We start from the raw sequence: 26,852 nt of genomic DNA, 5'->3' as shown, positions 1-26,852 counted from the left end.
ACAGCAGCTGTTTTTATGAATTGTCATCTTGGTCTCCTGAAAGCTAATACAGATGCATTCCTCAATGTAAAGTCTCCTTTTATATCACTGAGTTTTGACTCTACTCAATTTGAGACCCATTATCTAACATACCAGAATAACCTAACTGATCACTGCAGAAAAGATTGTTTCATATGCTACCACTATGTGCCAAAAAAAAGCCAACTGACAGAGCAGTAAGGAAAGGATTTGAAAGGCAACACACAAAACTCCACAATCGTTAAAGGCAGCTACTTTTATACCCTATGTTGGTGTCAGACAGGAGAATGCTCCCAATATTTAGAACTAAAGCTAAACCAATGTTTCAAACACATTCTACATGCACCACATTCAGGTAACTGATCCTTATTTCTTTTATCCCCAGCACTAAGGTGCTTGCTTACATGACTTGCTAATGACAGTTTAGTCTGTAAGAAACTCTCATTTACTTTAGATCATGTATTTCAAGAGAGGTTGGTATGTTCAGTTAGACTCTTTCTCAATGTAAAACATTTTTTGCTAGAGAAGTAACAAATCACAACAGATTTCTTATTTCCTACTAAATAAAGGTATTTTACAATGCCTGTATGCAAGGAGAAAAAACATCCCCAGCAAGCATATTAGTAAGTACTTTTGGAAAGATTACAACAGACCATCTTTTTCATTGAAATAAATCATTACAAGAAATAAACCATACTTTCATATGTTATAGCTATTAAATTGGCTAATATAGTGCATACACGCAGACCTAGCTAAATCAGAGATCATCACTGAAAGAAATAATTACTATATTTGGCACTCATCTTCAATCCATCAATAAGCTAGGTTTAAATAAAAAGAAGTGTTCTAGATCAGAGGTGTGAGACAGATAATATGTTAATTAGATGTCCAAAAGAAAACTCAGGATGCAACTGGGAAAGGAAGAGAAGGAGGATGAGAAAAAGGAGAGTTAAAAGTATTAGCAAAGATACATACTATAATGGTCAAATCCAAGCTATATCAAAGTTAACAGGCTCTTAACACTGAGAGTTTGTAAAAGCAAAGGGCAACTGATCTTGCAACCAATGCAATCTCAAAACATACATTTAATTAAAAAAAAATCCTTTAAGCTGAAGTCACCTGCCTTAAATTCCTTCACATCTGCTTTGGAGAATTAACTTACTTTTCCAGTTAAAGATTTTTGAAACACACCCAGCCATTTAACAGAGAAGAGACTGTGCTAAGGGCTTTCTTCTGAATACGTATTTTTTTCTAAATATAAAGCAAATAATATACAGTTTGTGAGAAGCCTGTAACTGCTTAACACTAAATGAAAAAGAAACAATCTACTTTGATCACTGAAGTGAAACAGTCGGTCATGGAAGGTATGTAACAAACATTGACATTTTAACACTTAAACACCACCACACATCTTAGAAACTGTACTTACTACATTTACGAATAGAAGTTCCAAGTAGTTCTAAAAGAAGTCAATACATGATGGTTGCGGTGGGGGAAAACACACAAAAGATCAAGCATAATTCTGTGTCTTTTCATTGTTGGAAGCACAGCATGTTTAACGGTATCAGCAGCATGCACTGCAATACAACACTGATTCCAACCATTGAAGCTACTGGTATCTCATGTAATGTAAGTTTTGTGGATTTTTTCCTTAAATTTTAGGCAAAAACTTGTTTTACTGTATGTCTGTCTGTTCCATGGGTCTCAAGAAGCTCTGCTGTTTTATTCACTCAATTCAAAAAGCCTGCAGACACTTCTACTTAGTTCTGCTTTACCAACAGAAGTACTACTTTGACTTAGGACATGTTTAGAGTACAGAAGGAAGTTTGCTTTGCTTGGCAACTCAGATTCCAAGTCCAACAACAATTCCTTTCCATGCTTCAGATTCCTCAACATATGAAGGACAGCATTTTTTCTTCAACTTGATTTTGGAAGAGTTTGATGTCAGGCACCCTCTGGACTTGGTCCATATCTTTTCCTCCTTCTTCACAATAAGATAGGAAATCCCTCCATGAGAGTTTAAGGTGGGTTTTTTTGGTTGGTTTTGTTTCAAGTTTTTTGTTGAGTTTTTTTGTTTGGTTTTTTGGGGGGTTGTTTTGGTTTTGTTTTTTTTAAAGTTTGAAAACTGGAAACCAGCAGATATCAGCTCTGCTAAAATAATGTGAGTTTCCAGAAGAGATTACTCACCATTAGGAAACCCAACTGAATTTAATATCTGAGAAAATGAAGAACAAAAGCAGGTGTGCGCTTCAACTGATGCTGCTTGCCAGAGAAGAGGTAGAACATCTGGCAGGAGACTTCATGGGCAGGTCCTTCAGCGACGTGCCTGTGATTGACAACTCAATTTCAACCATCCTGGCTATCGCATCAAAGGACCAACCCTAACATGTGGATTGGTGAACATGCTTGATATAGAAAGAAACAGGAGTGTGGATGCTCTTTACAGTATCATTCAGATCATCTTATTTTTGTGGAACCTACAGTGCATGCTTTATCAATGATCAAATACTGTTGGACTTACTAGATTGAACTACAGCCTGTGTTTGTTCAGAGGTTCCAGAGGCAATGTTTGTCAAAGCCCATGCAGCTTCAAACTGTAAAGAAGGACTGCAAAGTAAGGAAAAAAAAAAAAGACTAAGATGAGTTTTCCAATCAGATGCTATAGGCACATTAGCTAAATACAGAGAATTCTTGCAACAATTAAACATTTTGAGTTTTAGAAATACTCACTTGTCATCTCTTTCAAGACAGTGCACTAAAATAGGTAATATTCCTGATTTTATTAGATCGTCAATTGGTGGATTGCGATCACTGGAAAGCAGCTTTCTGTTTAGGAAAAGGAGAAAAACACAAGACTTAACAGACAAATCACAGAAGGAGAAGTCATGACTGGAAAGGATTTCTGGAGGTTTAGTTCAACCTTCTGCTGAAAGTGGGATTATTGCTGACACTAGATCAGGTCAGTAATGGCTTCCTGTAGTTGAGTTTTGGAAAACTCCAAGCAGAGAGATCCAACAACCTCCCTGGACAAAGTGTTCCAGTGCTGCACTGCCTTCTGGGCTGGGAATTTTTTCCCCAGTCTCTCTCTCATACTCTCAAAGACCAAGCAGGATTTGTTTTCTCCACCTCAAGTGAAAATAACTAGTCCCCAAAATGGAAATTACTGAACTATTGAAAAACTGAAGCCATTACATTCATTGCCTGTTTCAGTTGCCATGTTTTCTCTGATTACTTTTGAATTTTATTACCAACCAGTAAAATAAAGATCACTAGAGTTATTCAGCTACACCCTCCTGCAGCTTCTTCCTCCTCCACCCAACAAGGGAGATAAACAGATCCCGGCTGCTTTGACAGGAAAGGCAGAAACTTGTTTCTTCTTTACTAAGGATATAATGTCAGGGAGCAAGGATCCACAAAGTACTACTGCAAAGAACAGAAGTGTACAAATTTGTTTCAATTTTTAATCCCTTTAGCTTCACCTTTCTGCAGCGAAGGAATTAAGGAGAATGAAGGAAGGTTCTTGGAGGGGACAAGTTGGGCTGCCGCACCAAACTTCTACTAGCAGTGGGAAGAGAGATTATATATAGTCATCTCTTCATACGCCAACCTATTCATATGGACATTTCCATTTCATTTTAGATCAGGCTTAATTCAGTGTACTTTAGTCTAACCCGGTTTAGATCAGCTATAGTAAATAGAGTGTTCTACATGATGCTGCCCTGAGTTGATGAAACTTTTAATGAAGACAAGTTGCCCAATGGAAATGGGCACAGAAACTGTTCCTTCCCCTATCAGTTTCAAATACATTAACTCCCAAAAGTCAAAGTGACTTCCAATTCAACTGACTTCTCTTTGGTCTGGAAGTCTTGCCTTGCACTTGAATCAACCCCCTCAAACACAGAGGGTGAACAAATACAAAGTTGTAGCTTTCTGCTACAACCACCACAAAAAGCCAGTAGTTCATGAAATAGCAGTTAAATACTAAATTTATGCAAGCTAAGTTCATAAGAGTATTTTAGGAGCACTTCTTGAATACACACAGCTACACAGAATTCCTCTTAAAGCAAAAAGTGGTTTTAGTGGCCTAATCCATGACAAAGCTAGAAAAAGGATTATGCCAGTTCTTTCTGTATTTAAAGCTAAAGACTTTATAGTCCTGCTAACTATATATTTTACTCTACTTGTGAGAAGCATCAAGTATTGCACTAAGATAAATTCTAGTACTTATTTATACATAATGGAAATCCTGACCACTTCAAAGACCTAAGTATTTTGATCTTTTTTTGAAAACTTGATAAATAGGACTTTACTTTTTTAAAATCAGTAAATGACATGCTTTTTCTAGTTAAGCTAGAACACATTTCCTGAATTTAAGAGCATGATAAAATAAGAATAAAAATAGTATATGAGAAAAGTGTGTTTACCTTGCAGCCTGCACAGCACTCAGCTGTATACCCTGGTTGTCACTTGAAGCATTCTAAAATAAAAGAGAATTTAGGCTTTTCACCTATTTATCACCATGACGTGAAGAATGTTCAAACAATTAAATTTTTTTTTACCTGTACTATTGCCTCCAAAGAAGTGTTTTGCTAGAAAACAGAGACAAAAGCAGTTAGAAATTAGAATGTCTTTTAAATACATAAAAAGAAGACATGCTTGAGAGTTAAGTTAATTCTTACCACTCTGAAGTCACCATCTATATCAGAATCTTCACAGATATCTTCATGGGGAACGTTTCTCCTTTTAAGAAGATGCTCATCTCTTTTGTTCTTAAAGAGAAAAATGATTTAATACCTTTAAAATTTTGATTTAGGGAGCGTGGGGGGTGTTAAGAAGGGAATAGAAGCTTCTGTTTTAAACAAGCATCATAAACATGCTTTCATTGATACTGTTAAAGTTTCCAACATTTAAGAAGTTGGAAAGGGCTGCACAGAGAAGCATGTTTTAGAAATCACTTTTTCATAGAAAAATCCTCCATCCAACTTTATTTACAGCAGTAACTACTTTTGCTGGAAGTTTCATGTGCACACACCCATCAACACTGACATTAGAACCTATTTGTCATTATTTATAACAAGACAAGGCAATTCCCAGAGGCTAGTATTCTGTTCATCCCAGAAGTAAAATAATTCAAGTTATGATTACTTTTCTCAAGAGCTAGTTTTCCAAGAATTCTAAACATATACTCTTCCAACAATTCTTCACACATATACTCTTCCACTCTTACTTGTGCGTTGAACTACTGTTTTGGAAAAGAAAATAGCTTTCTGTCTACAGATTAGCAGGAACATCCTATTTTAAAAGGAAACACATAAGCTTTTTGTAAGTTTTTAAAATTAAAAACCTAGCTGGAGAAGCAAGAATTATTCCCTTCAACAGATTACAAATAAAATTCTGTTTTTCAGGACAAAAATTATGGAACATCTAGTACCAGGTATGGTAAATTTAGAACTTCCTTCTAAACCAAAGTACCTTCACAGAATTAGTACAGACAGATAGTTTAACAATGGTGTTCTTGGTGGGCTACAGAAAGAACACACAATAGTACCTATTTTTATTTTTTTCTAAGCCTTTAGCAAAAACTCTTAAATTTTACTGAAATACCAACATAGCCAAATCCCATTTGGTAAGAATAATGCTAAGTCATCTCACCTTTCTCAGCTCCACAACAACTTCATTTCTTTGTCTTCTCATAGTCTGAAAAGAATCAAGATCAAAGTATATTATGTTCTAAATCTAGTCCAAGTAATTTAAAAAGTTCTTGCACAACTATCTTTAAGTTCATGCACTTCAAACGGTGCATGCATCTTGTACACACCAGATTTAATTTTCATTATAAAAGTAGAAATCCAACAGGAAATGGAGATAACTTATTTCTGCCTGTTATTATTTCATAGCAAAACAGAGTCTCCTAGGTCTTCATGTTGAAGAAAAAAGAGTATACAGAATCAGGGAATAAACACATGCCTTCTAACAAAAGGCAACATTGAAAGGAGTTGTGCATAAAACAGCACCAAAAGCATTATAAACACCATGGCAAACTAACAGAAAGCATACTAAGTTTGCCCAACATTTATAACCTTTTCTTGATTCAAGGCTTTTTTAACATACACATATAGAGAGAGCATGAGCCAAAACCCCCGAGACAGCCAAAACTGCCACTTTTATAAAAAGGCATATTGGTAAACTTGAAAACCGTAAAGTCAAAGTCAAGCACAACTGCCTATCTACATTTAATTAAGAACTGGCATCTCTTACGTCCTCAGAGTAGCAGGGGAATCAGGCAGTTCCCCAGGAAGAGACACTTGGCTGCCTGGGCTACACTACCAGACCAGCTGATCAGCCAGAAACCAGCAAGGAGCACAATCCATTACTAAGAGGTAACGGTCACTGTATAGCTATGCTGAAAAACAGAGACTGAAATTCAGACTGTGCAGGTGATCTTTCACCTAAACAAATTACAACTGCTAAAGCAAAGAGAATTTCAATAACGTAATTCTTCGGAATAAATAGATCTGGACACACCAGGCCCTTTTTTGAATGATGCCTACCAGGCTTCTCATACAAGTGTAGCACTGTAAATGTACCCTTCCAGACATAAAAGGCAGGGAAGTTCTACAGGAGCTCTCGCTCACCCAAGCCTCCACAACACTACTTGTTTCTCCCAGATACCTAAGTAAATTTACAGATTTCACACATTTGATATGCACACATTTCTATTACCATATGAAACAGTACTAGCTTTGTGCCTTGTGGAATAGCTTTATAAACAAGTTCAAATTAGAGACCTAATAAGCAAAGTTGAGTTACAAGAATTTTTTTTATAAATGAAAACCAAATAAAACCCTTGGACCTGTAAGAGCAATTTTTTTTTTTTGGTCGTTTTCTCTACAGCTCCCATTGAGAGTATTCAGAAAAAAGCAATTGTAAATATATATAAATTGGTTTACTACTGCTTATGTTACTACAGTACAAAGTGAAAATAGAAAAAAGTCAGTCTATAGTGTACAAGCATACCTAATGCAGCTGCAGCACCTGGAATGACTAGATAAGAGCCATAATAAGCAAGTACAAACTGTCCCACACTAAAAAGCACCAAAGCAAGCTTCCAGGAAATATGTGCATCTTCAAAAAATGTTAATTCAATAGGTCAATCAAAATTAGAATTAACACCTGAGTAACGCAGCTTAGATTTATGGCTTATTCAGTTTTAAACCTCTAAGAAGTACTGTCTGCTACGTGAGGTCAACAGTTAACACTGAACATTACTAGTATGCAGATAAACTTTATTCCAGTGCTATGGACTTACCCTCCATAGCTAGATAATCTTTTCAAATGTTTCTTAGAACTCTTCAAATGATAGTGAGAATCTCAAAGGTGTAATCTCTAATGAGAGGAAAAAATATACTTAACTAATTAATACATTTTAATTAACACTTTTCTGGCCCAATAGGTATTCTCTGATTTAATATAATATGTCTTATAAATACATAAATGAAGTTTTCATGTTTTGTAGTAGCTCCAACTCAAGTGTCTATACCAACACAAAATGGAGAAAAGTTGAAAGGAGAAAAGTTTCTCCAGCAGCTATCGTCCTACACATGCATTTGTTAAACATCCGATTACAGACTACTGGTATTGTCACCTGGCAGTTCATGCTTCAGCTCTCCCAAGTGCACATCTCTTCAATGCTGGGGAGTCAAGTTCCCCACCTGCAGCTGCACACATTGCAGGATGCTAACAACTGCAGGTTAGCATCATGTAACTTGAGCCCAGAAAAGCATAGCCTAGGATTCACCGGTGAAGACATGCATCCCACCTGAATGATGAATGGTTAACTCTGAAGAGCAGAGCTGAAGGCAAAAAGCACTCAACAGTCATTTATCTGTGCTCAAAGTGCTGTTGCCTTCCCTGAGAAGCTGATACCCTACTGGACACCATTTAGGGAAAGATGCTGCAGCTTTACAACTGACATATCTACTACAGGCTCTTGCTCTCAGCCTGTAATACAGCATTCAGTGTAGTTTCTCCAAAGTCTACTAACCTGGCATATTCAAGAAGAAAATAAAATGAGGAAAGTATAAGATAATAAAATTGCAGAATTGTACCAAGCCCCTGATGATCTCACAAGACTGTTAATTAACACCTTCCCAATCCACAACTGTTACTGCAACCTAACAAAATAAGCATACCTATAGAAAAGCTGTACTGCAGGAAGGATCCTTCTTGCCAGACTTCAATAATGACATTACTGGTCACAGAAAAGCTGTTGCTAACCAAAAGCAAGGCCCAATGTACATTTTCAAGGAGCAGAAGACCAAATTGCTGGAACATCAACTATAAAGGGACATTAAGCTGTAAAGGATATTAAAAAGTAATAGTTACTATTACTAGTGATCCCAAAAGGCAATGTATTCCAACTCAGGTGGTAGCATACCTTCAGGACAAGCATGTATGCACGTGTGCGTGACAGAGATGGGGGAGAGATGAGTGGGACCAAAACACATATTCCAAGAAAAAAAGCCTCAGACATAATTTAAAAGTTTCTTGACTTGAAAAAATCATATATGCAGTTGATCAGGCTCAAAAAAATCCTGAAACTCCATCAATACTCCACTGGAACAAGAATGTTCTCCTTCCAGACAAAAGGTGACAGGCCCTTGGTTTTAATTCCTGCCTGCTTCTGAAGAAGACCTGCATACCTTGGACTCACAAAAGCCTCCACATGAAAGACAAGCAACCAATGAAGTCACTCTTAAGAACAATTTACCAAAATAGGGCTCCACTAGAATAATTTTCTGTGTAAATAGTAGTTGGTTGACAAACTAGTTATTACTGGTCAATCTGTCACTGCTTGTTCTCCTAGGAAGAGAAAATGCACAACAAGAAAGAACTGAAGTTAGCTCTGTCAAGGAGTTTCACAGCATCATCACTCCAGCCTAGATATGGAATAGATAGTTTGGAGAAACTAAAATGACAGACAGACTCAAGATCAACTTGTGTTGTCTTTTGGAAAACAGGTCAAAGGGTAGAAACCTAGGTATAATGGTTTCTTGGCAGATGGTATTGTAAAGCTAGATTCTCCCTTCTATTCTGTAGAAGATTTGACTTGATTGTTAGACTTCTCTGAATCGGTTCTCAGCTTGCACTAACACAACTGAGTAGGAAACCAATCTCAACTTAAAAGTTTCTAGAAACAGAATCAGAATGGTCTTTGGAAAGCGTTCCAATTTAAAAACACACATCACTTCAGTATGAATTAGTGTGGCTTTTTCAGTCATTGGATCCTGTTCTTCGTTTGCTACACCGAAAATCAAATGATCAAATCTATTTCTGTCAGCCTATGATTGCTACCCCTCCATCCTCCTTTTTTTAATTATATTTAGCTTAAGTTTTATCATAAGGGCTATTTTCTGACCATTAGTCATTACTGAGTCCTTCAGCTTATCATTAAAATCTTGTGTTAGCTGATGCCTGCAGGATCCTAATACATTCTAGTATTTTTCACAACGCCAGATACAGAAGAAGTGTTCTATGCTCCACACTCAAGAACAGCTCAGATCTATTAGCCCTTTCTAAGTACACTAGCATATACCTGGAGCTCATGCTTAGCTAATGTATCCTAATCCCTCTTCCACTTCTCTGAATCACTGCTTCTCAGAAACTCAGACCCCATCATGCACACAGCCTGTTTTGCAGGGTGGGCTTTTTTGCCATTACAAAAAATTTCACTCAAGTAGCTCTGTTTATGCATCTACAATGGGAAGGTCTGACAGCGTGCAAATAACAGCAGAGCTTTACCTATTCCTCTCATCTTAGTGAATGGTTTCCGAAGGCACGTTGTTTCTGTTGTGGAACTGCAAAGGCAACAGTTACTTTAAAACAGAGCTGCTCGAGCCATCTTTCCTTCCTAGAAAGCCGCTAGTCTAGACTAGCACTAGTCTGGTCTATGATTCAAAATACAAACAAAAAGAGAGGGAGAGTGTGTGTGCACGCACGAACAGACTATTTACCTCCAAAACTTTTTATAAACTGTATGGCACTATCAATTTTTATTTTTTGTTTTTTAAATGCTACTTACCATGGCCCTGTGCACAAACTGCTTACTCACTACACTAGCTACTCAGAAAGCACCCAGTCTGCAGACCACAGTTGGAGAAGACTAGTCTATAACCCAGAACATCCAGTGCAGTGACCACGGTGATGACTAAGAAATTTTGTCTTATCCTTCACAGGTATAAAAGGCACTGAACTGCAAAACAAGGAAAGAATCCCTCAGAGATACATGCAAGTTCATGTATGGATTTGGTTTCATATTCAGTTTAATCAAGTGATTTAGGCCCTCCTCTAGCCATTATTTCCCTCCTATACTAATTCTGGCTCATTTGCAGACTGGAGCAATAAAGTCTACTCTCAAGCTATGGGATTTTAAAGCCAACACAATCTCTACAAGATACCACCAGACAACACATCTCAGCAGCTACTCCCCCTTCAGAATTATAATGGGACTCAGTTACAAATAAATAAAAATCAACATGACATTGCACAGGCTGCCATTCTAGTTTTTCCTCGAGAAGTGGTGCATGCCAAATAAAGTGCCTTATACAAATATCGCAGTATGATTTCAAATGACAAAACGGATGAGCTTCACTACAGAACTACAAGTCAGCTTAAAGGAACCTATTTTTAATTAACTCAGTGAGTGAAATTCCTGCTCTCCTTCAATTCCTCCATATTTGAATCCCAAGCAAACTATTTTGTGTGGGATACAGAAAAGGTTGAAAAGCTTCTAACTACCTGTGATACCCAGTATATCTCATAACATTCCCTTGAAGCTTCCTTGGTGTTCTCAAATATATTGTTAGTATTACAAGTCCAGTGAACGCTACCGGCAACTCTTAAAATTTTGACATTGCTCATCTTAAAACATTAATAATAACAATAGCTGCTCCAACATTTGTTTTGAAGTACCCTGCATTACAATATTATCAGCATTCCACATCATGCGTCTCTCAATTACAGAGCAGAAATATCTATCTGACACTTCTCCTGTGCTGGCACTATTAAAGCAATTCTTAATCTCTCACCCAACCACACAGGCAAGTCAGGGAAGAAAAGGCCAGCAGAAACTCATCAGTTTCTTCCAGTATTTCCAGAGAAATAGTATGCATGAAGTATTTTTTATTTCACTTCAAAAAACCTAAATGTCAGTCAAATTTGAATGCTGCAGCAGGCAACAATCACCAACAGAAAATGAAATGTTGAATCACCTGGTAAAACAAAATGAAGCAAACAAAAAACCCACCTCAAACCCCAAGTCTTCTTTTCAGACCTTCCCAGAAGCAAGGCTATACTCAAGACCCCTAACATGCAGTACTGAACAGCAATTACTCAAAAACAAGCTGTTCATAAAACTATGTCTATTGCAGACACAGTGAACAATTTGCACTTATCCTGGTCTTTGTATAGTAAAGATCTAGTATTTAATTCCAACGTCTATGGTACTACAATTAAAAATAAATGTTGGAAAGAAAATTGGGTATCACCACAGCCATATCCACAATAAACAGAAAAAACAGCTCATCCTTTCTTATTCAAGAAAAAAAAGCCCAAGTAAAACCTGCTCCTCATTTAAAGACACAAGATGAAAAAAGTTACCTTAACTAGCTTTCTAGTAGATAAACATTTGCATAATTTTGTGTAAGAGTCCAGATAAGCACTTAAGTAAGATTTTGGGTTTGGATGTTAAAAAAGTGAGTATGACCACTTGTGCAGTTCTGTAAGGCTAGCTCTTTTTTGTGCTGTCACAAAACTAATTTTTTTTCCCCACAGCTCTAACAACTCTTAAATCTTGAAAGACCTTAACAGAACACTGCACATACTAGACTAGAAATCTTAAGCAGTACATAGAGATACTGCCTTAGTATTAGCTACAAATTATTGCTCTCACGGCACAAACTCTTCTGATATTAAAAAGTTTATTATACTCGGTATTTCTTTGAGCAGTACTATAAATAAGAAAAAAAGACGAGGTATTTTATATTTCTGGTCACAATGAATCCCTCTATTCCCAGTGTTGCCACCAATCTGTCATTTTAAAACACATGGCAGCAATTGTTTACAACATAACATGTCCATGCATGCATGTTTACCCAATACTTAAGCATATGAAGGAATTTTTACATAAGATGTTTAGCAAACAGGTGTGTGTTTTAGTTTCTTTTTTTCCAAGGCCAGAATTTGTATTTTTAGAAGCACATTGATATGGACTGGAAAATGAAAGTCCAACTTTAACTCATTAAGTATCCAAAAAAGCTAAACATACGCTTAGCACTTTAGGAGACAAAATGCATGAAATACCCTGTCTTTTGTAAGATACACAATAACCTTCTGTCAATATGTAAGACCCGGAAGGTAAGTACAATGTGACAGCAACTGCTAGCAATATAACTGTCAATGGACTGATTTGAGCAACATGGAATCATGTATGTACCATGTTTAACAAGTTTGTAATTTGCAACATGGCAACCCTTCATAGCCTCTAGAAGTATCTATTAATTTGGGATTCACCAATGATTTATTACTTGTTTGATGGTAGCAAATGGAGGTAAACTGTCATGGAAAAGAAAAAGAGATCACAGTTTTGAATAAAAGAAACCAATGGCTAAATACACAATTTCAGCAGAGATAAAAAGGGGGAGGAGTGAAGGAGGTGGGAGGAGGGAAAGAGATAAAGATCAAATGTTGGCTTCCTATGTGAAGTAGATATCTTTCTGCTATAAGCAGCACAGGAACACAGGTGTTATGAACTAACTGAATACTCATTAGCAACTGTTGTTACCATAGGATACTTGTCCAGCAGACACTACCAACATCTCTCACACTAATGAATAATGTGATGTGTAAGCAGTTAATAAGCAAGAATGATAGCCATAAGCCTGAGCTATTGTATGAAAAATAGCCATCCACGGTAGTTATTTTAGGTACCAAGCATATGTTCCAGGATTTGTTGGATAGATGTCAATATCTAAAATTTAACATGGCCTAGCAGTGGTGTTTTCACTGTGTAGAAGGCCATATAAGTGCATCAGCAAATTCAAAAAATACTGAAGAGATTACCTGCTTCCTGATACACACACACACACGTGTTCTTTTTACTTGCATGTGTTCATCTTGAACCTTCCCTACTTCAGCTGACTTACCTTAAAACTCAGTACGTAGGCACCAAAGGAGAGAAAACGCAGATGAATTCCAACCTGTATTTTACCATTAGTTTCATTTTTTACTATGATAGCATATGCTTTACTGTGCACCTTCCTAAACATGCCTTTCTTGCACAGTTTTCTATTTAATGGTAACAAAACAATTTATACGAAAACAAATTAACATCTAAGGCAAGTAGTTACTAACAAAGCTAACAACCCTATTAGTAAACAGAGCAATCACTGCAGTAGTTATTCTCACTTCCAACATTGTTGGCATCACCAAACTTTGTACATAACTGAATAATAAACTTTTATCAATATACTTGGACAAGTTAAAAATTGAGGTGTTATGGACTTCTGAATTACCCAAGTGGGAAACTTGGCAGATGTGTTAATGAACGACAGCAACATAAATGCATCTTTTACTTTCGAAAAAGAAATACCGCACAATTGTCTTCATACGAAAGATCAGAATATTATACTAATCACAGGGACACATATTGAGGCTAGTTAAAAACAGAAATGAGAATGCCAAAGCCCATTTCTTTATCAGAACCCTATACTGACAATATTATGATGCACTGGTTTCCCCAATCAGCACTCCTGGCCAAGTGTTTACGGGTGAGGATTGATACCTAATTTTAAAATTTGAATATTTACTAAGGAAACCCTAAGTTAATTATCTCTTCTGTGTGGAGGACGCACCTTCACAGCTCAAATAATGTATGCAGCAATCCAGCCACCAAAAAGTTTAGAGGCTCTATACTACAAGCCACAACTGTTTCCACACTCAACTAACTGAACAGTAAAATAGTAACATTCACCCTGTTTAAAAAAAAAGGGGGGGTTGTTTCTTTTAATAATAATGTTTACCATAAAGCATAGGCAATAATCCATTTATTCACTTGAGTATCTTACAGAGACACACAGCAGAACACCCAACTGGGCCCTAATCCCTGACTCAGGCTTTTAGGGGCTACTCAACGCAGAGTGATTATTAAGCGCTAGCAAGAAATTAAGGTAGAGCCATACAAAAATATGACTGCTGTCGTATACGGCAAAATACCGAGGCAACACCTATATCAAACGAGCGGCTGGATTGAACTACACCAAATAAGCGCCCTAAACGCAAGGCCGGTGCCGGCCTGGCCCGCGAGGGAGCCGCCACCGGCCGCTCCTGTCAGCCGCCCCCCCTGCGCCGGAGGGGGCCGCGGGAGCCCCCAGGGCGGCGCTCCGGGGCCGGGCGGCACGGGGCGGGCAGGCGGCGGCGGCCGTTGCCCCCTCAGCCGCGGCGCTCCCGCCTCCGCGCGGCGCCCAACGGCCCGGCCCGGCCGCGCCCGGCCCCACAGCGCGGCCTCCCCTTCTTCTTCTTCCTCCCTTCCCTTGCTGGGCGGCGGGGAGCGGCGCTCCCGCCTCTCGGCGGGGCGGGCAGCGCAGGCCGCGGCCCCGCCGCGGGCCCCTCGCCGGCGGATTAGGAAAGACGCCACACGGCGGCGGCCCCCTCCCGCCGCCATGGCCGGCCGGCCCCTCCCGCGAGGCGCCGCGGCGGTTACCTCCAGGTCGCGGCCTTTGTTCTTGAAGTTCTTCAGCCGCTGGTTGTCCAGTTTCTCGTTGTCGGCCATGGCGGGGGAGGGGGGGGGGGGGGAGAAGGTGGGAGGGAGCGCGGCTCCTCCGCCTCCTCCCGGGCCCGTACCCCTGCCCGAGCCCGCCGGGGTCCCCCTTCCCGGCGCCGCTGCGGCCGCCGAGCCCGCTCACGCCTCAGCGCCCGTTGAGCTGCGACCCGCGTCGCCGAGCCGAGAAGCCGAGGCGAGGAGGCGCCGCTGCCGGCCTGCTCGGGGCGGCGCTGCCCGCTGCCCCCGGCTGCCGGCGGCCGAACGTGCCGGTAGCGAGGAACGGCGCGAGCGGGGGAGGGGAGGGGAAAGAGGGGCAGCCTCGCTCTGGGCCGGCCGGCCGCGCCCGCCGATTGGTTGCGGAGCCCGAGCCCGGCGGCCAATAGGAGAGGGGAGGCAGAGGGAGGGAGCTGCGCGGGGACGTGACGCGCGCGGTGACGGAGCGCGGGGCGGGGGGAGGGGAGCGGGCCCTTCGAGGTGTTTCGGCCGCTCCCCTCAGCCGCCGCCGCCATTTTGGGTGGCGGTTTTTTTCCCGGCCGGGAGGAGGAGCGGCGGGCGGCCGTGCCCTCCCCGCCCCCCGCGAGGGCTATGCCCGCCTGTGCCCGCTGTTTTTTCAGCCTTCTTCGCCCCACTCGACTTTGTATTCGTTCCCCTCAGGCGACCGGAGACATCGCGTCGCCCCGCGCCACTTTAATGCCAGTTTAAAAAAATAGGGTTTTTTTTTTACAACTGTTCCACTTGCGGCTCCAGGACGGCAGGGAGGGGCGTGTCCGGACTGCTCCGGGGCGGTGCGGGAAGGACGTGCCCGGCCCCCGAGCCACCTGAGCGGAGAGGGGAGGGGCGGCGGCCCGGCACCGCGCCGGTGCTCAGCGGTGTCACGCCTGTGAAGTTTCGGAAGTACTTAGTCAAGACTGAGCAAAACGAGCCATTGCAGCTGTCACGTTTGGCACGGTCCAGATTTTAATCCAAACCACTTTTCTTTACTAGACTTTGGCCCTCAGCACAACTGATTTTGGAAAGAAAAGGAAGTAGGGCACGGGATACAGCAGCAGGTATTTTGGCAGCCTCTTTGGAGACATGGGTAAGCTCTCCTCAAGAATTAACATCATCTTTATGCGGACGTGTCTGCAGGATTCTGCTGTATTGGGCAATATACTCATTTATGCTGCACAACAACTGTGGACCAAGTTCACAAGCAAGACTGGGAATATTTCTGATAATCAGCATTGGGAGCAAAATTATTTTTCAGTAAGATCAGATTTTGTGGATCTTTCTAGTTTCTTAGCATGATGAAAAGAGATCACATTGGCTTATTTGGGTCCAAAATAGGTTGCTGTCATCTTTTGGACTCTGCTATCTCGGAATTTTTTACAGGTGAACATCTTACCAGTTTGATGATGACAGTCAGTTTTCATGGCGGTGGATTTTGGCCAGTAGTAACTGCTGTAACTCGTCGTCAGGTGATGTAGGTGGACACTGTTTCTAAACTAATTACGAGCTTTCACCAGATAGGCTTCTCACATTTTGAGTATAGTCATCAGTGTTACATACGTTTGTAAACTCTCTTCTGGGACTTAAAGCTTCCTTCCAGGATGCTTTATAACAAGCAACATTACCTATGTGTTATGCAAACTGTGGTAAGCTGCAAAAAGTCATTCCTGAATTTGCATTGAACATACCAGCAAAGACAATGATGCCATAAAAATTCCATAGATGTGCTTTGTTTGAACGTAGCCCGAGACTATCATACCTCACTGTTTCAAAATTAATGTATTTCAAATTGATGCTGTCATTTCAGAAGGAAGTCTTTAGTAACGAAACAAGAAAAATATTAAAATATGTAAGAAGCAGAAATGTGTGAGGTCTGGGAAACAAATTCTAACAGCATGTTCAATTTTAAATCGGTTGAATAGAATGGACAGGTAGTTTCTCATTGCTTTTAGCTTCTGCACTTACTGTTTAAGGAAATGATCAGTAGGTAAAATATTTTGCGTTACTAAATTGGAAATCTCTTATATTTGCTATGGCTTTTGTTACATTGAGTTTATTTTATAACCCTGTATTTACATCTGAATGGTTTGAATTAACTGAAGTAAAACTCCCAGTTTTGATTTAATTTTCAGGCATATTTTAACGCTGCTTCCTTTTGTGATTAAAGATTCTGTTGTATTTTTCACAGGGACGTGCAACATCCGTCATATTCTTTATTCTCTGTCATCTTTGAAATTGCCCTAGCTGAACATACCTATTGTAATCACAGTTGATATGATGGAAATAGTATTACACTGGCAACCATGCTCTAATACTTTTTGCTGAAGCACAGCTTTTTACATAATAAGGGTATGAAATCCAGAAAGAGATGCCTAAAAATAACAAAGGTTTAAGCAATAACTATTAAAAGAGATGTGAAAATTCAGGATGCAGCACTATGAATCTGTTATTCTGACTGGCTCATCTGGTTGTACGTTTAAAGTTCAGCTACTTCTGAGGAAATACACACCAATTGGAGGAAATAGGAGAATTTTAACAAGTCAAATTGCTTTGCATTTTTATCTAGAAATATAAATAAAAGTATTGAAAAGTTACTGTTACATAATGGCATGAAATCATTGGTCTTAAAATTAAAAGGTATTTTACAGATCTATCAATAATTTGCTGGTTAGTTGTACTGTCACCTCCTTTGAGGAACAATTTTAGTGTCCCTGAGAAACATTTTTACAGAATAAGTTTTAAAATTTGGTGGCCCTAAAAAGGTTTCTTTGTGAATCAGTCTCTTAAAGCACAACTGAGGCTCTGTCTCAGCAGAACATGGTTATTAATAATGACATTGGACTTTAGTACGTTGGTACTAGCGTGTTACATTCCTGACCATGTCTTGAGATTATAACTAGTCAGGCTATGAAGGTAAAAAATATATGGTGTCTAAGACCCAACCCAGAAGTTTATGAAAGGAAAGAAAAAACATTTTGCTCCATCACTGCTCTTTTCATAGCTACCTTTTCCATGTCTTTGCTAACCCAAACATATATATGCTCGTCCCACCTCTACCACCTCCCACTGTTGCCACATTTAGCACTAACTGATTACGTAGCATGTGGTTTGGGAAAGATGGAATTGGAAAGCCAGCACATTCTCTAGCGACCAGAACTGACTCAATGCCCTAACTGGTAATAATGACCTTTTAATGAAGTCATCTCTCTGTTGACCTTCCCTCTGTGTTCTTGGAAAAAGACTGACAGAGACAAGGGACTGAGCAATAATCATGTCATTTTATGAGTAACCATGTGAAAATAACTGAGAATCACCGAGGTAGTGTTCCTTGAAGAATCTTCTTTCAAATCCAGACCTGTCTTAAAATCACATTGCCGCATCATCAGATCTAATATACCATTCTGGTGTGCACAGTTTTCCTACTGTGTACCTTCATATGAAATATAAGAACATGCTTTGCTCTTATTAAATTATGTATGTTTGGAGAAAGACTATCCTTCAATGGTCTTTGATCTGTATTTTTGATCTGGTATCATCTGAAGAATAATTTATAGTGTGACTTCAGTGAAGACATAATCAGAGATTAATCAAGTGCATTTTGTTTAACTGTAGTCTAATTAACCTGTTTAGCTCTCAGAGGAACAAATACCATGTTATTTTTGTATTGGTTTGATTTTAGCTCAGATCTGCAGTGCAAATCTCCCAACACTCGGAAGACCAATTTTGAAGAATAGACCAGTTCCTTTCTGAATTCTTGATCTTGTGGCATTGGGCTGTCTAAAAAAACCCAAACAATGGGATATTTTTATTCTAAATTAGTTTCTCCTAGAAGGATATGTTTTGGCTAAATGTAGATGCCTACAACATAATAAATTATGCATATAATACAAATTCTTTTGGTATGATAATGTTCAAACTTCACGTGATATTACAGTAACGAAGCTCTGTATCTTTTTATATTTTTGCATATTTCTCAGATTGGAAATAATAGTAATGCAAATATAAAGATGTGAATTATGTTCTGCTTGCCTTCTGATCCTTCAAGCAGTAACAGGAAAGATACTGAGAGCTGCCTTAACCTCTCATTAACGAGTGGTTCTAAATTATTTGCTCCTGGCACCTGAATGTAAAGTTAGAGTAGCTTGAGGTGGTCATAATTTGTGTAGGATTTGAGCTGTCTGGTGATGTATAGGTGCTAGAAAGGAGATACCATTTGGCAAGGAGGAATTTTTCTCCACAATAAAAGTTTCCAGTTGATGTAAGGAGCCAATTTTGTCACTTTTCAAAGTTTCCAACACAGAGGATATGCTACATGGGCATTGTGCTCAGTCATATGAAAATTCTGGCTTGCCAAGCAGCTGCATCATAGAGAGGCCATTCTTTTTTCAGAGATCATTTGGATCTCTGAAAAAGAAAAAAAAAAAAAAGAAAAAAGGCAGAATATGTATGTTTGAAATGGCTTTTAGCCACTGTTGTCCCTTCCATATACGTATACACAGCTAGGTAGATTTGCGCTACAAATAGTTTACATTTACAAACAGGTAACATGTTTATAATTTGTGAACTTTGCACTTGATTATGCAATTAGAAGACGTGTAATTATCAAGTTATCTTGAAAATCTCTTTCAAGGAATAATGTACATTGATCTGAAATATTTTACTAATATATTTTGCCCTAAACATACATTTAGGTAAAATGAGTTCCTGCAAATGGCTCTTCATAGCCAGTAAGCCTATCTCCCTAGTATAAGAAACAAAATATTATGTAAAGCTGAGATTTGTGTTGCACGTAGAAAAATTCACATTAATCCTGGGGTTTATCAAAATGGAATAGCTAGCATTAACAAAAAAGTAGACCACTGGACTGCTGGTAGGATATTTTATGATAATCTTTCATCTGGTATGCAAACACAGCTATTTGTTTTCATTTTACATAGAGCGTCTCCAAGTCTGGAATCCAACTGTTACTTGCTGGACATTGAAGCAGCCATATCAAATAATACCTAAACTTAAACTGGGATCAGCTGTGAATATTGCACTAGGTGAAAAAGACATAAAAAACCGTCACACACAAATAGTAAGTATACAAAATTGAGCTTCACGGAACAGGGACTTTATTTTAAAAGGGACATTGTTACAAAAAGTAATGTACATGAGATTGAGTGGGACCAATCCAAGCAAAGCACCATGGTTTTCTTGGGCTCCATTAAGCAACTCAAGGTTTTTTGCACTCCTTTTCACTTTCCCCCGAAATGCTCTGCTGTAGCTCCTTAGCATGAAAAGCCTTTTCTTGAAAGAACTAGAGGTGCTGACAGAGTTTTTCTGCTGAAGGAGCGGGCAGGTGGAGGCATAACGATCCCAGAGGCAAGTCAGCACAGAACCCTTAGCATGAGCTAGTACAAACCCCACACCACGCGGGAACTGGTGGTGAGCAGCAAATGCCATGCTTGCATTTCAGACTTCCCCCACTGAAGTAACAACCACCACAGGCTGCTTTCAGGAAAGATAACTCAAAGATACGCTTTTGCAAAAGACAGCACATTTTTAAGGTTAAATCTAGGAGACAATTTGATTTCTACTTTCTGAACGCTATTTTTGCATTTAGTCTTCTCTTATGTCAGTGTGTTAGAATAATTTTTTCAGATGTGCCATTAAGCAGCTATTACCTCTAGGATATTGCCTTTTAGTACAGTGCTTGATTTTGCCTGAGCCTCTATATTCTCTCCTGCTATTTTTTTATTTTACCCATTTGAACTGCTTGAGCCAGACAGTAATTTTTTTTCTCTCAGAAAATGTTCACACAAACTTGAAATTGCTTCCTGAGCAATTCCTTTGTTAGCCGATTCTTAATTAGTTGCTCAAATATGCTTTGCCTCAGTTGTATGCCATTTTGTAATAAAAGGCTGTACACTGAGTATCTGCAGCATCTACAACAAATCCTGCTATCACTGCTGACATTTTCTTTACTCTTTCTGTTGTCTAGAGGCATGTGAAAACAGCAGTACAACGGACCATGCATTAGCGATACATCTGGTGTGGATGCACATCATTCCTTTTGAGCTAGAAAGCCATATTAATAGTGCTATCTTCTTGGATAAATTATTAACTCTTAAATTACTTCCAGCCTTCTGCCCTGCTTCCCTTCTCACTTGAAAAAAAAATTGATATGCAATCATTTCCACTAATTTTTCAACTTGTTTTTCAAATTGTTACCCTAACCTATTGGTTTAAAGTTGCTTTTTGATTGAAGTTGGCTGAAGTCCCTTGGATGACAGTAGGAAGAAAAGATTTTGACCACAAACTCTTAAACAGCTTTCCTATCTTCTGGCTACATTCACTCTCACACAGGGGTCATTCTCTTGTGCAGTGGGACACTTCTGTTGTATTCAAAAGCTGTGGAGTTCCTGTGCATGTGTCCCATTTATTTTTCTGTGTCCATTTAGAACCATTGCTTACACTGTATTCTAGCCTTTTTGTATTCAGAAAAAAATTTACATATTTGTACTTAGAAAAAAATACTCTTTAGTTGGAGTGGTACTTAAAAACTCACTTTATAGCAACACAGTTTCTGAGAGTAATGAACTGCACAGAATTTTAAAAAAATCAGCCTAAAATGTCCAAACATAGTAGAATTCAATGCCTTTCCATTTATAACACTTTAATCATGTTGTACAAGACACTAAAATTACTGAGAGATGTTCTTGATCTCGATTTCAGTGCCGGCCCGTATCAGATGTTAATGAAGCCAAAGGCCTGTTGATGTCACTAGGCCAATTTAGTTTTAGTGCTCTCACCCATTTAACACTGTCCCTCGCCAGGCTTGCTTTCCTGTGCTTACTTACGGCCCGAGTATTATAGATGCCTTAAGGATCTCCTCCCCCAAGGCCTGTTTGAATTTGAAACACCACATAATGAGCACTTTTTTCTAGTTAAAGAGCTCTAGATATGTTTCTTTTTCATTTTTTGGAAGCTACCGTGTGATTAGTTATAAGATAATGCACAATATTCTGTTTCTTCAAAAGGAGACACTGCAAAACAGATCCCCAGATGGTGCAAATTAAAGGTAGTTCCTCTGGCTTCAGTGGCTGTTTGCTGATTCACATCAGCTGAACATCTGCTCCTGTGATTAGAAAATAAACTTAGGGCTCCCACATGACTGCAAACACTAAGCAGGAGGCAGTCCTGTTAAAATTTATGATCAGAGTTTCAAAGCTATCTCTGAAATAGTACACGAGCTGACTTCTGATCTCAGTTATTCTGTTTTAATATAACTTTTTATTTAATACAACCTTTGATTTTGGGATTGCTTTTAATTTACATTGGTGGAGTTTTCTACAGTTCAGCCTATATGCATTCAGTTTTTAATGCATTAGATCAGGCCATTTGAAGACGAATTTATAGATCGTGAAATGACCATTGCCAAAAACGTTTCTTGGTACTGGAGCCAGAGTTGATCACAAAATCCATCAGCTGCAAATAGCCCAAGAAGAACAGGAATCAATCACGAATCCGCAGATTGTGGAGCTGTGCTTTCCTGCCTTTGTCCTAGCTGCTCTACCTTTCAAACAGAACAATTTCCTAATAAAGGCAAGGGAAGAAAATTTCATTTGAGATAAAAAGTGAGGAAATGGTTAGTGAAATGAGCCATTTCAGTGTTGCCTGCAAGATTCAGGGATATATTGTTTCCATGCTAAAAAAAATCCTTAAGAAGCCCCTAGAACAAAGTCATCCTCTGGTAGCACCACTGATGGTAAGACAGTGACAGAAAACTTTTCTGTCGCAGCTGCTTGTTTTGGGTGAGTTCCATAATGTTTCTAGAAGGAAAGGAAAACTTAGTATGTACTGGCAGGCCTGGGAACTCCAATATTCTGGATTCTGTTCCACTTGACTGTCTGCAGAAGGTGAAGTCATTGCCCTCATATCCTTAGTTCCTCAGGTTTTCAAATGGAAGGATGATCCTCAGAGCTGTATTTTAAAAATTAATATATACAATATGCTTAGATATTAAATGCTAGTATGAAGCATTGGGTAATACATGTTTCACATTGTACATAGAAACACTAATAGGATCACAAAGCTAGAGACGTTTACGGGTGCATCTAAAATTTAAGCTATCTTATTTCTGGCTGTTAACACTGCCAGTGAGCAGTATTTAGCATATAAAATGGCATCAAATCCAAGATGCATCTTTTATGCAACAAAAATGTAAATGTCCAGATGCAGACTGCTTTTGTCAATGCTGTGTTTCAGGCTAATTTTGCAAGGAAACTAGAATACATAACTGAATAAGGAATTTTGAAATGCTGAAGGATTGATATTGAGTGGAGATGTGAAAATACCCTAAGTCTGCATATCTCTCTGTTACACTGTAATGAAGAAAATGAGTACTTCTGAGCAGCAGCACTAACGAGGCCCATTCTCGTAAGGATTTCTGACTGAGCTCTCCTTGATTTTCTGATGTCTGATAAAGGGCAATATTTCTGTTTCAGCTTTTCTTTTGGGGGGAATAATGGCCACATAATTTTTCTGAAATATATAGCGTTTTGGTAGCTTCAAGGACTCTACGCCTCTGTCAGATCACCTAGATCAACCCTTTCTTTTAATGTTCATTACTTCTTTTTATATTAAAATCTCCTTTTAGTTATGAACTGGTATTCAGGGCTCTTATAAATCACTGCCAACTTAACGTGGAAAAAAAATTTAACGTTAATGGCAATTCCAGTTTAGGAACACATAATTATAATCTAATAAACTATGGAGTAACTTTTGTCCTTTCTCCATCGTGATAGTCTGAGCCTGTGAGACAGATATGGTGGAATTTTGTAGTGTTCCTCCAGGAGAATAACGCTGCTGGAGAAGGGAGCGGGGCAGGGGTGAAACTGTTAAGGAGGGAAGTCAGAGTGGGAGGAACGGTAGTCTGGCTATCCTGGATGCTGTAATGACCGACAGTATTTTTTGCAGTATAATACATTTGAGTAGACTGAATAACACTCACCTGCAACCTAGGAAATAGAAAACTGATGTAAAGTGGCTTGCACTTCCATCTGTTGCACAGAAGATGTTGAGACAGACTTACCTGCCTAAAGATTTACTCTTGAGACATAGCTGATAGTGTACATCTCACTCTAATGGTAAAAATTGCTATCCGGTAAAAATAAAAAGCAAAAGGACAGCGAGAAAGAGGGAGAAGGGAAAGGGAAAACTCTCCCCGTGGCCAGCCAGGAAGAGAAGCAAGGGGGTCCCCAGACAAGTTACCTTCCCTGGGCTCCTTTCCAATGCAGCACGTTTTCCCCCGTAGTACCTTTCCCATAGTAATGAGCTAGTTTTCATTTGGATCCACTCAACCCACTATTGATTGTTCCTGCTTATGATGCTGTTAGTGCTGACTGGTGCACACTTTAATCAGGAGCATGTATTGCACACTAATGGGTTGTTAAGCTTTGGACATCTATATTACTGGGTTATGCTTATTAAATGTTGAAATGACTGTTGTCTGCTTGGTTTTTTCCCCAGCACAAACCAAAGGCTACAACCAAGAGGTAGGAAAAGGAAGGAAAGAACAAGTGATTCCCATGCTGGTGGCAATTGCTTCCCTTGAGAACCCACCATAACAGCCATTTGGGGCTTGTAAGTGCACGGCCATGAGCGTGACGGCACAAGGATTCTCTTGCTGGGGAGGTAAGTTTGGCTACTGTCAGAGGGGGCAGCAGGTCAGGATGAGTGCCATTACAGAATTAATCTTGAAGTAACTAACAGGAAATAGTACCATGGACTACCAACTTAACAGTCGAATATTATACCAAGTTTTTTCCAGAGTTATGTTAAATTCTCATTAACTTCAAAAGACGTTTCAAGTAAATGTCAGGCTTGTTGTTTTGTTAGCCATGGCTCATTATTCATCTTAAGCTACCCATGATATGAAAATCACTATTCCTTCTATAGAGCAGATTGCAGGAGGGATTCCCATGAGATATAAACACGGTTTTTAATCCTCTCAGCATTTACATGCTGTAAATAAATCGGAATGCTGTGAAGGAAGTATGAAAAACTTAATACAATTTGTTGTATATTTGAGTTACATTGCTAACGTATTTAATGGGTTTTTAATTACAGTTAGTGAGGCTGGTAATACCAAGACCTCCAAAGCAGAAGAAAAAGCATATAGAGGGAGGTCCTGTGGTACTGATGTAAATAGTTGCATACGGAGGGTCTCCCTGTCTCAGAGGCAATTCTGGCAGCTGGGTGCTGTTGTTCCTTCCCTTTTCCTCGCTGGTGGTGGGTTGGAAATGCTGCAAAAGGATGAGATGACCCAAAAAAGAAAGGGTTAAGGTCAGAGGCTGTATTGCTGTGGTACCTTCTTCACAGTGAGATACTCCTTCAGTGTGTGATACTGTTTGTATTTATTAGCTAAACAATTTTAGCAGAGAAGCTACAAGTACTCATTTAACAATTGGTCATCTAGAAATTTTTTGTCTTTTAAATCAAAGACTGAAGTACAAATGAACAGAATAATAGGAATTAAGCTTTCATCAGAGAAATCTGTCAATTTTTTCAAAATAATTTATCCTTAGAGAAATCTTCTGATAATTTTTAAAAAATATTGAATTCCATAGAGGTTCAAGTTGAATTGGAATATTTACTTTTTAAGTGACTCAAAACAGCATTTTTTTCATCAGATAAATACAATATTAAAGTAAATGCATTTCTTTGACACACTTCTTTGAAGAAACAGCAGTTTGGACATCACTCACTGTTATGAAATTTCTGTTCCACAAAATGCTGTACTTTTGAAACATTCATCTTAATGTGGAATGAAAACAAATGTGGATTTTACCTAAAGTACAGAAATTTTAATTTAACAAATTGTTACTATCAGGTTTGTAAATACTTAATATCTGAAAATAAGTCCCATCAATGTTATAATTAGCCAGTTTTTGTTTGAAAAAGTGATGTACAAGTTTTTTAGCTGTGTGGTTTAAACCTCTCAGAACAGAGAGTTCTCAAGCTCATGTTGTCACCATTTGAATTTACAACCAGTTAGTTTCATTTTTATTAACTGCAGTATGTCTCATATGCCACAAGATGTCTCAGTGTGGAAATGCTAAACTTTATACAAGTGTTTCTGTAATATTACTCAATTTAGGTAAAGATTTTCTAGTATTTGGCTTGGGTTTTCCAGAATACTTGGCAGGGGCTTTTTAGTAGCACGAGAAAGAAAAGTGTATACAAATTTACCCGTTAGCGTAGGCAATAAATTATCATTTTAAATGGTCGATGAACCAAATGACTCATTGGAAAATCTTAATCTTCAAAAAGGAAAGGCTCAATGTATAGCCCTTAGTAAGCACGTGATAGCTAAGAAATATGAATGTCTTCCTATGTAGGTTAAGTGGAAGAGCTATTTTAAACTACTGTATTTAATTTCCACAACATTTGATTTTAACAAAATGTTATATGTTTTTAATTATTCATATTCAGGATATTGTTTAGAGTTACTATAAGGAGTCAGTTATTTGCATAACATTTTCTTTAAGGTTACATTATCTTTGGGACCTAATGTTACTAAAATCTATGAAATAGTTGCCTTTAGTATGTAATATATGTTTAGAGAGAATACACGTGAAGTTACATATGTAAGCACAAGTAGGAATGCTTGCCTACATTAAATGTTTATTTCAAAATAAGAAAAGGCTTTTTAACACACTATTATCACAAGCAGGGAATGCAAAAACCACTCGAGTTGATGTCTGAAACGTGATTTTTGTTGCTTTCTATTGCTTTGCGTATCTGCATACATGTAGCACTATGTTTGACCCGAGAACTTTTCTCACCTATTTTTCTTTTCTCTATCCTTTTCCATTGTATTTCTTTAGCTTATCTTCTCTCACTTCCCCTCCTGCTTAACTCCTTACATACTTTTTCTGTAGCATACTATTTCTTATTTTGTTTTACCTTTTTAGATAAAACAGAGTAATTCAAGCTGGATTTGTATGCACTCATGTTGGTCTGCAACATGCGTAAATAACTG

The 26,852-nt window shown here is 38.8% G+C and overlaps 2 protein-coding genes across 4 annotated transcripts in view; one reads left to right on the top strand and one right to left on the bottom strand.

The window, feature by feature from the left end:
• Positions 1 to 14,849, bottom strand: part of KPNA4 (karyopherin subunit alpha 4) — a 28,519-nt gene extending 13,670 nt beyond the window's left edge. Inside the window, exons 1-7 of the mRNA XM_076341438.1 lie at positions 14,777 to 14,849; positions 5,671 to 5,715; positions 4,698 to 4,787; positions 4,578 to 4,607; positions 4,443 to 4,495; positions 2,749 to 2,844; positions 2,540 to 2,625 (exon numbers count right to left, since the gene is read on the bottom strand). Of these exons, the coding sequence (XP_076197553.1) occupies positions 2,540 to 2,625; positions 2,749 to 2,844; positions 4,443 to 4,495; positions 4,578 to 4,607; positions 4,698 to 4,787; positions 5,671 to 5,715; positions 14,777 to 14,845 (469 nt within the window). The 5' untranslated portion in view covers positions 14,846 to 14,849. The remainder of the gene's footprint in view (positions 1 to 2,539; positions 2,626 to 2,748; positions 2,845 to 4,442; positions 4,496 to 4,577; positions 4,608 to 4,697; positions 4,788 to 5,670; positions 5,716 to 14,776) is intronic.
• Positions 14,850 to 15,638: 789 nt separating this feature from the next.
• B3GALNT1 (beta-1,3-N-acetylgalactosaminyltransferase 1 (Globoside blood group)) overlaps positions 15,639 to 26,852 on the top strand; it is a 29,759-nt gene continuing 18,545 nt past the window's right edge. The window contains exons 1-4 of one of the 3 annotated variants that reach the window (XM_076341432.1): positions 15,639 to 15,914; positions 16,208 to 16,298; positions 19,762 to 19,901; positions 24,338 to 24,502. The gene's annotated coding sequence lies outside the window, so the exon portion shown is untranslated. Of the gene's footprint in view, positions 15,915 to 16,043; positions 16,082 to 16,207; positions 16,299 to 19,761; positions 19,902 to 24,337; positions 24,503 to 26,852 lie in introns of those variants that run through there. The other 2 variants (XM_076341431.1, XM_076341433.1) reach the window with 2 other exon arrangements.

Source organism: Aptenodytes patagonicus, chromosome 6, assembly GCF_965638725.1.
Source record: "Aptenodytes patagonicus chromosome 6, bAptPat1.pri.cur, whole genome shotgun sequence".
In the NCBI taxonomy this organism is placed as follows: domain Eukaryota; kingdom Metazoa; phylum Chordata; class Aves; order Sphenisciformes; family Spheniscidae; genus Aptenodytes; species Aptenodytes patagonicus.
The sequence above is the reverse complement of the archived record's forward strand: the minus strand, read 5'-3'. Positions and strand labels throughout refer to the sequence as shown.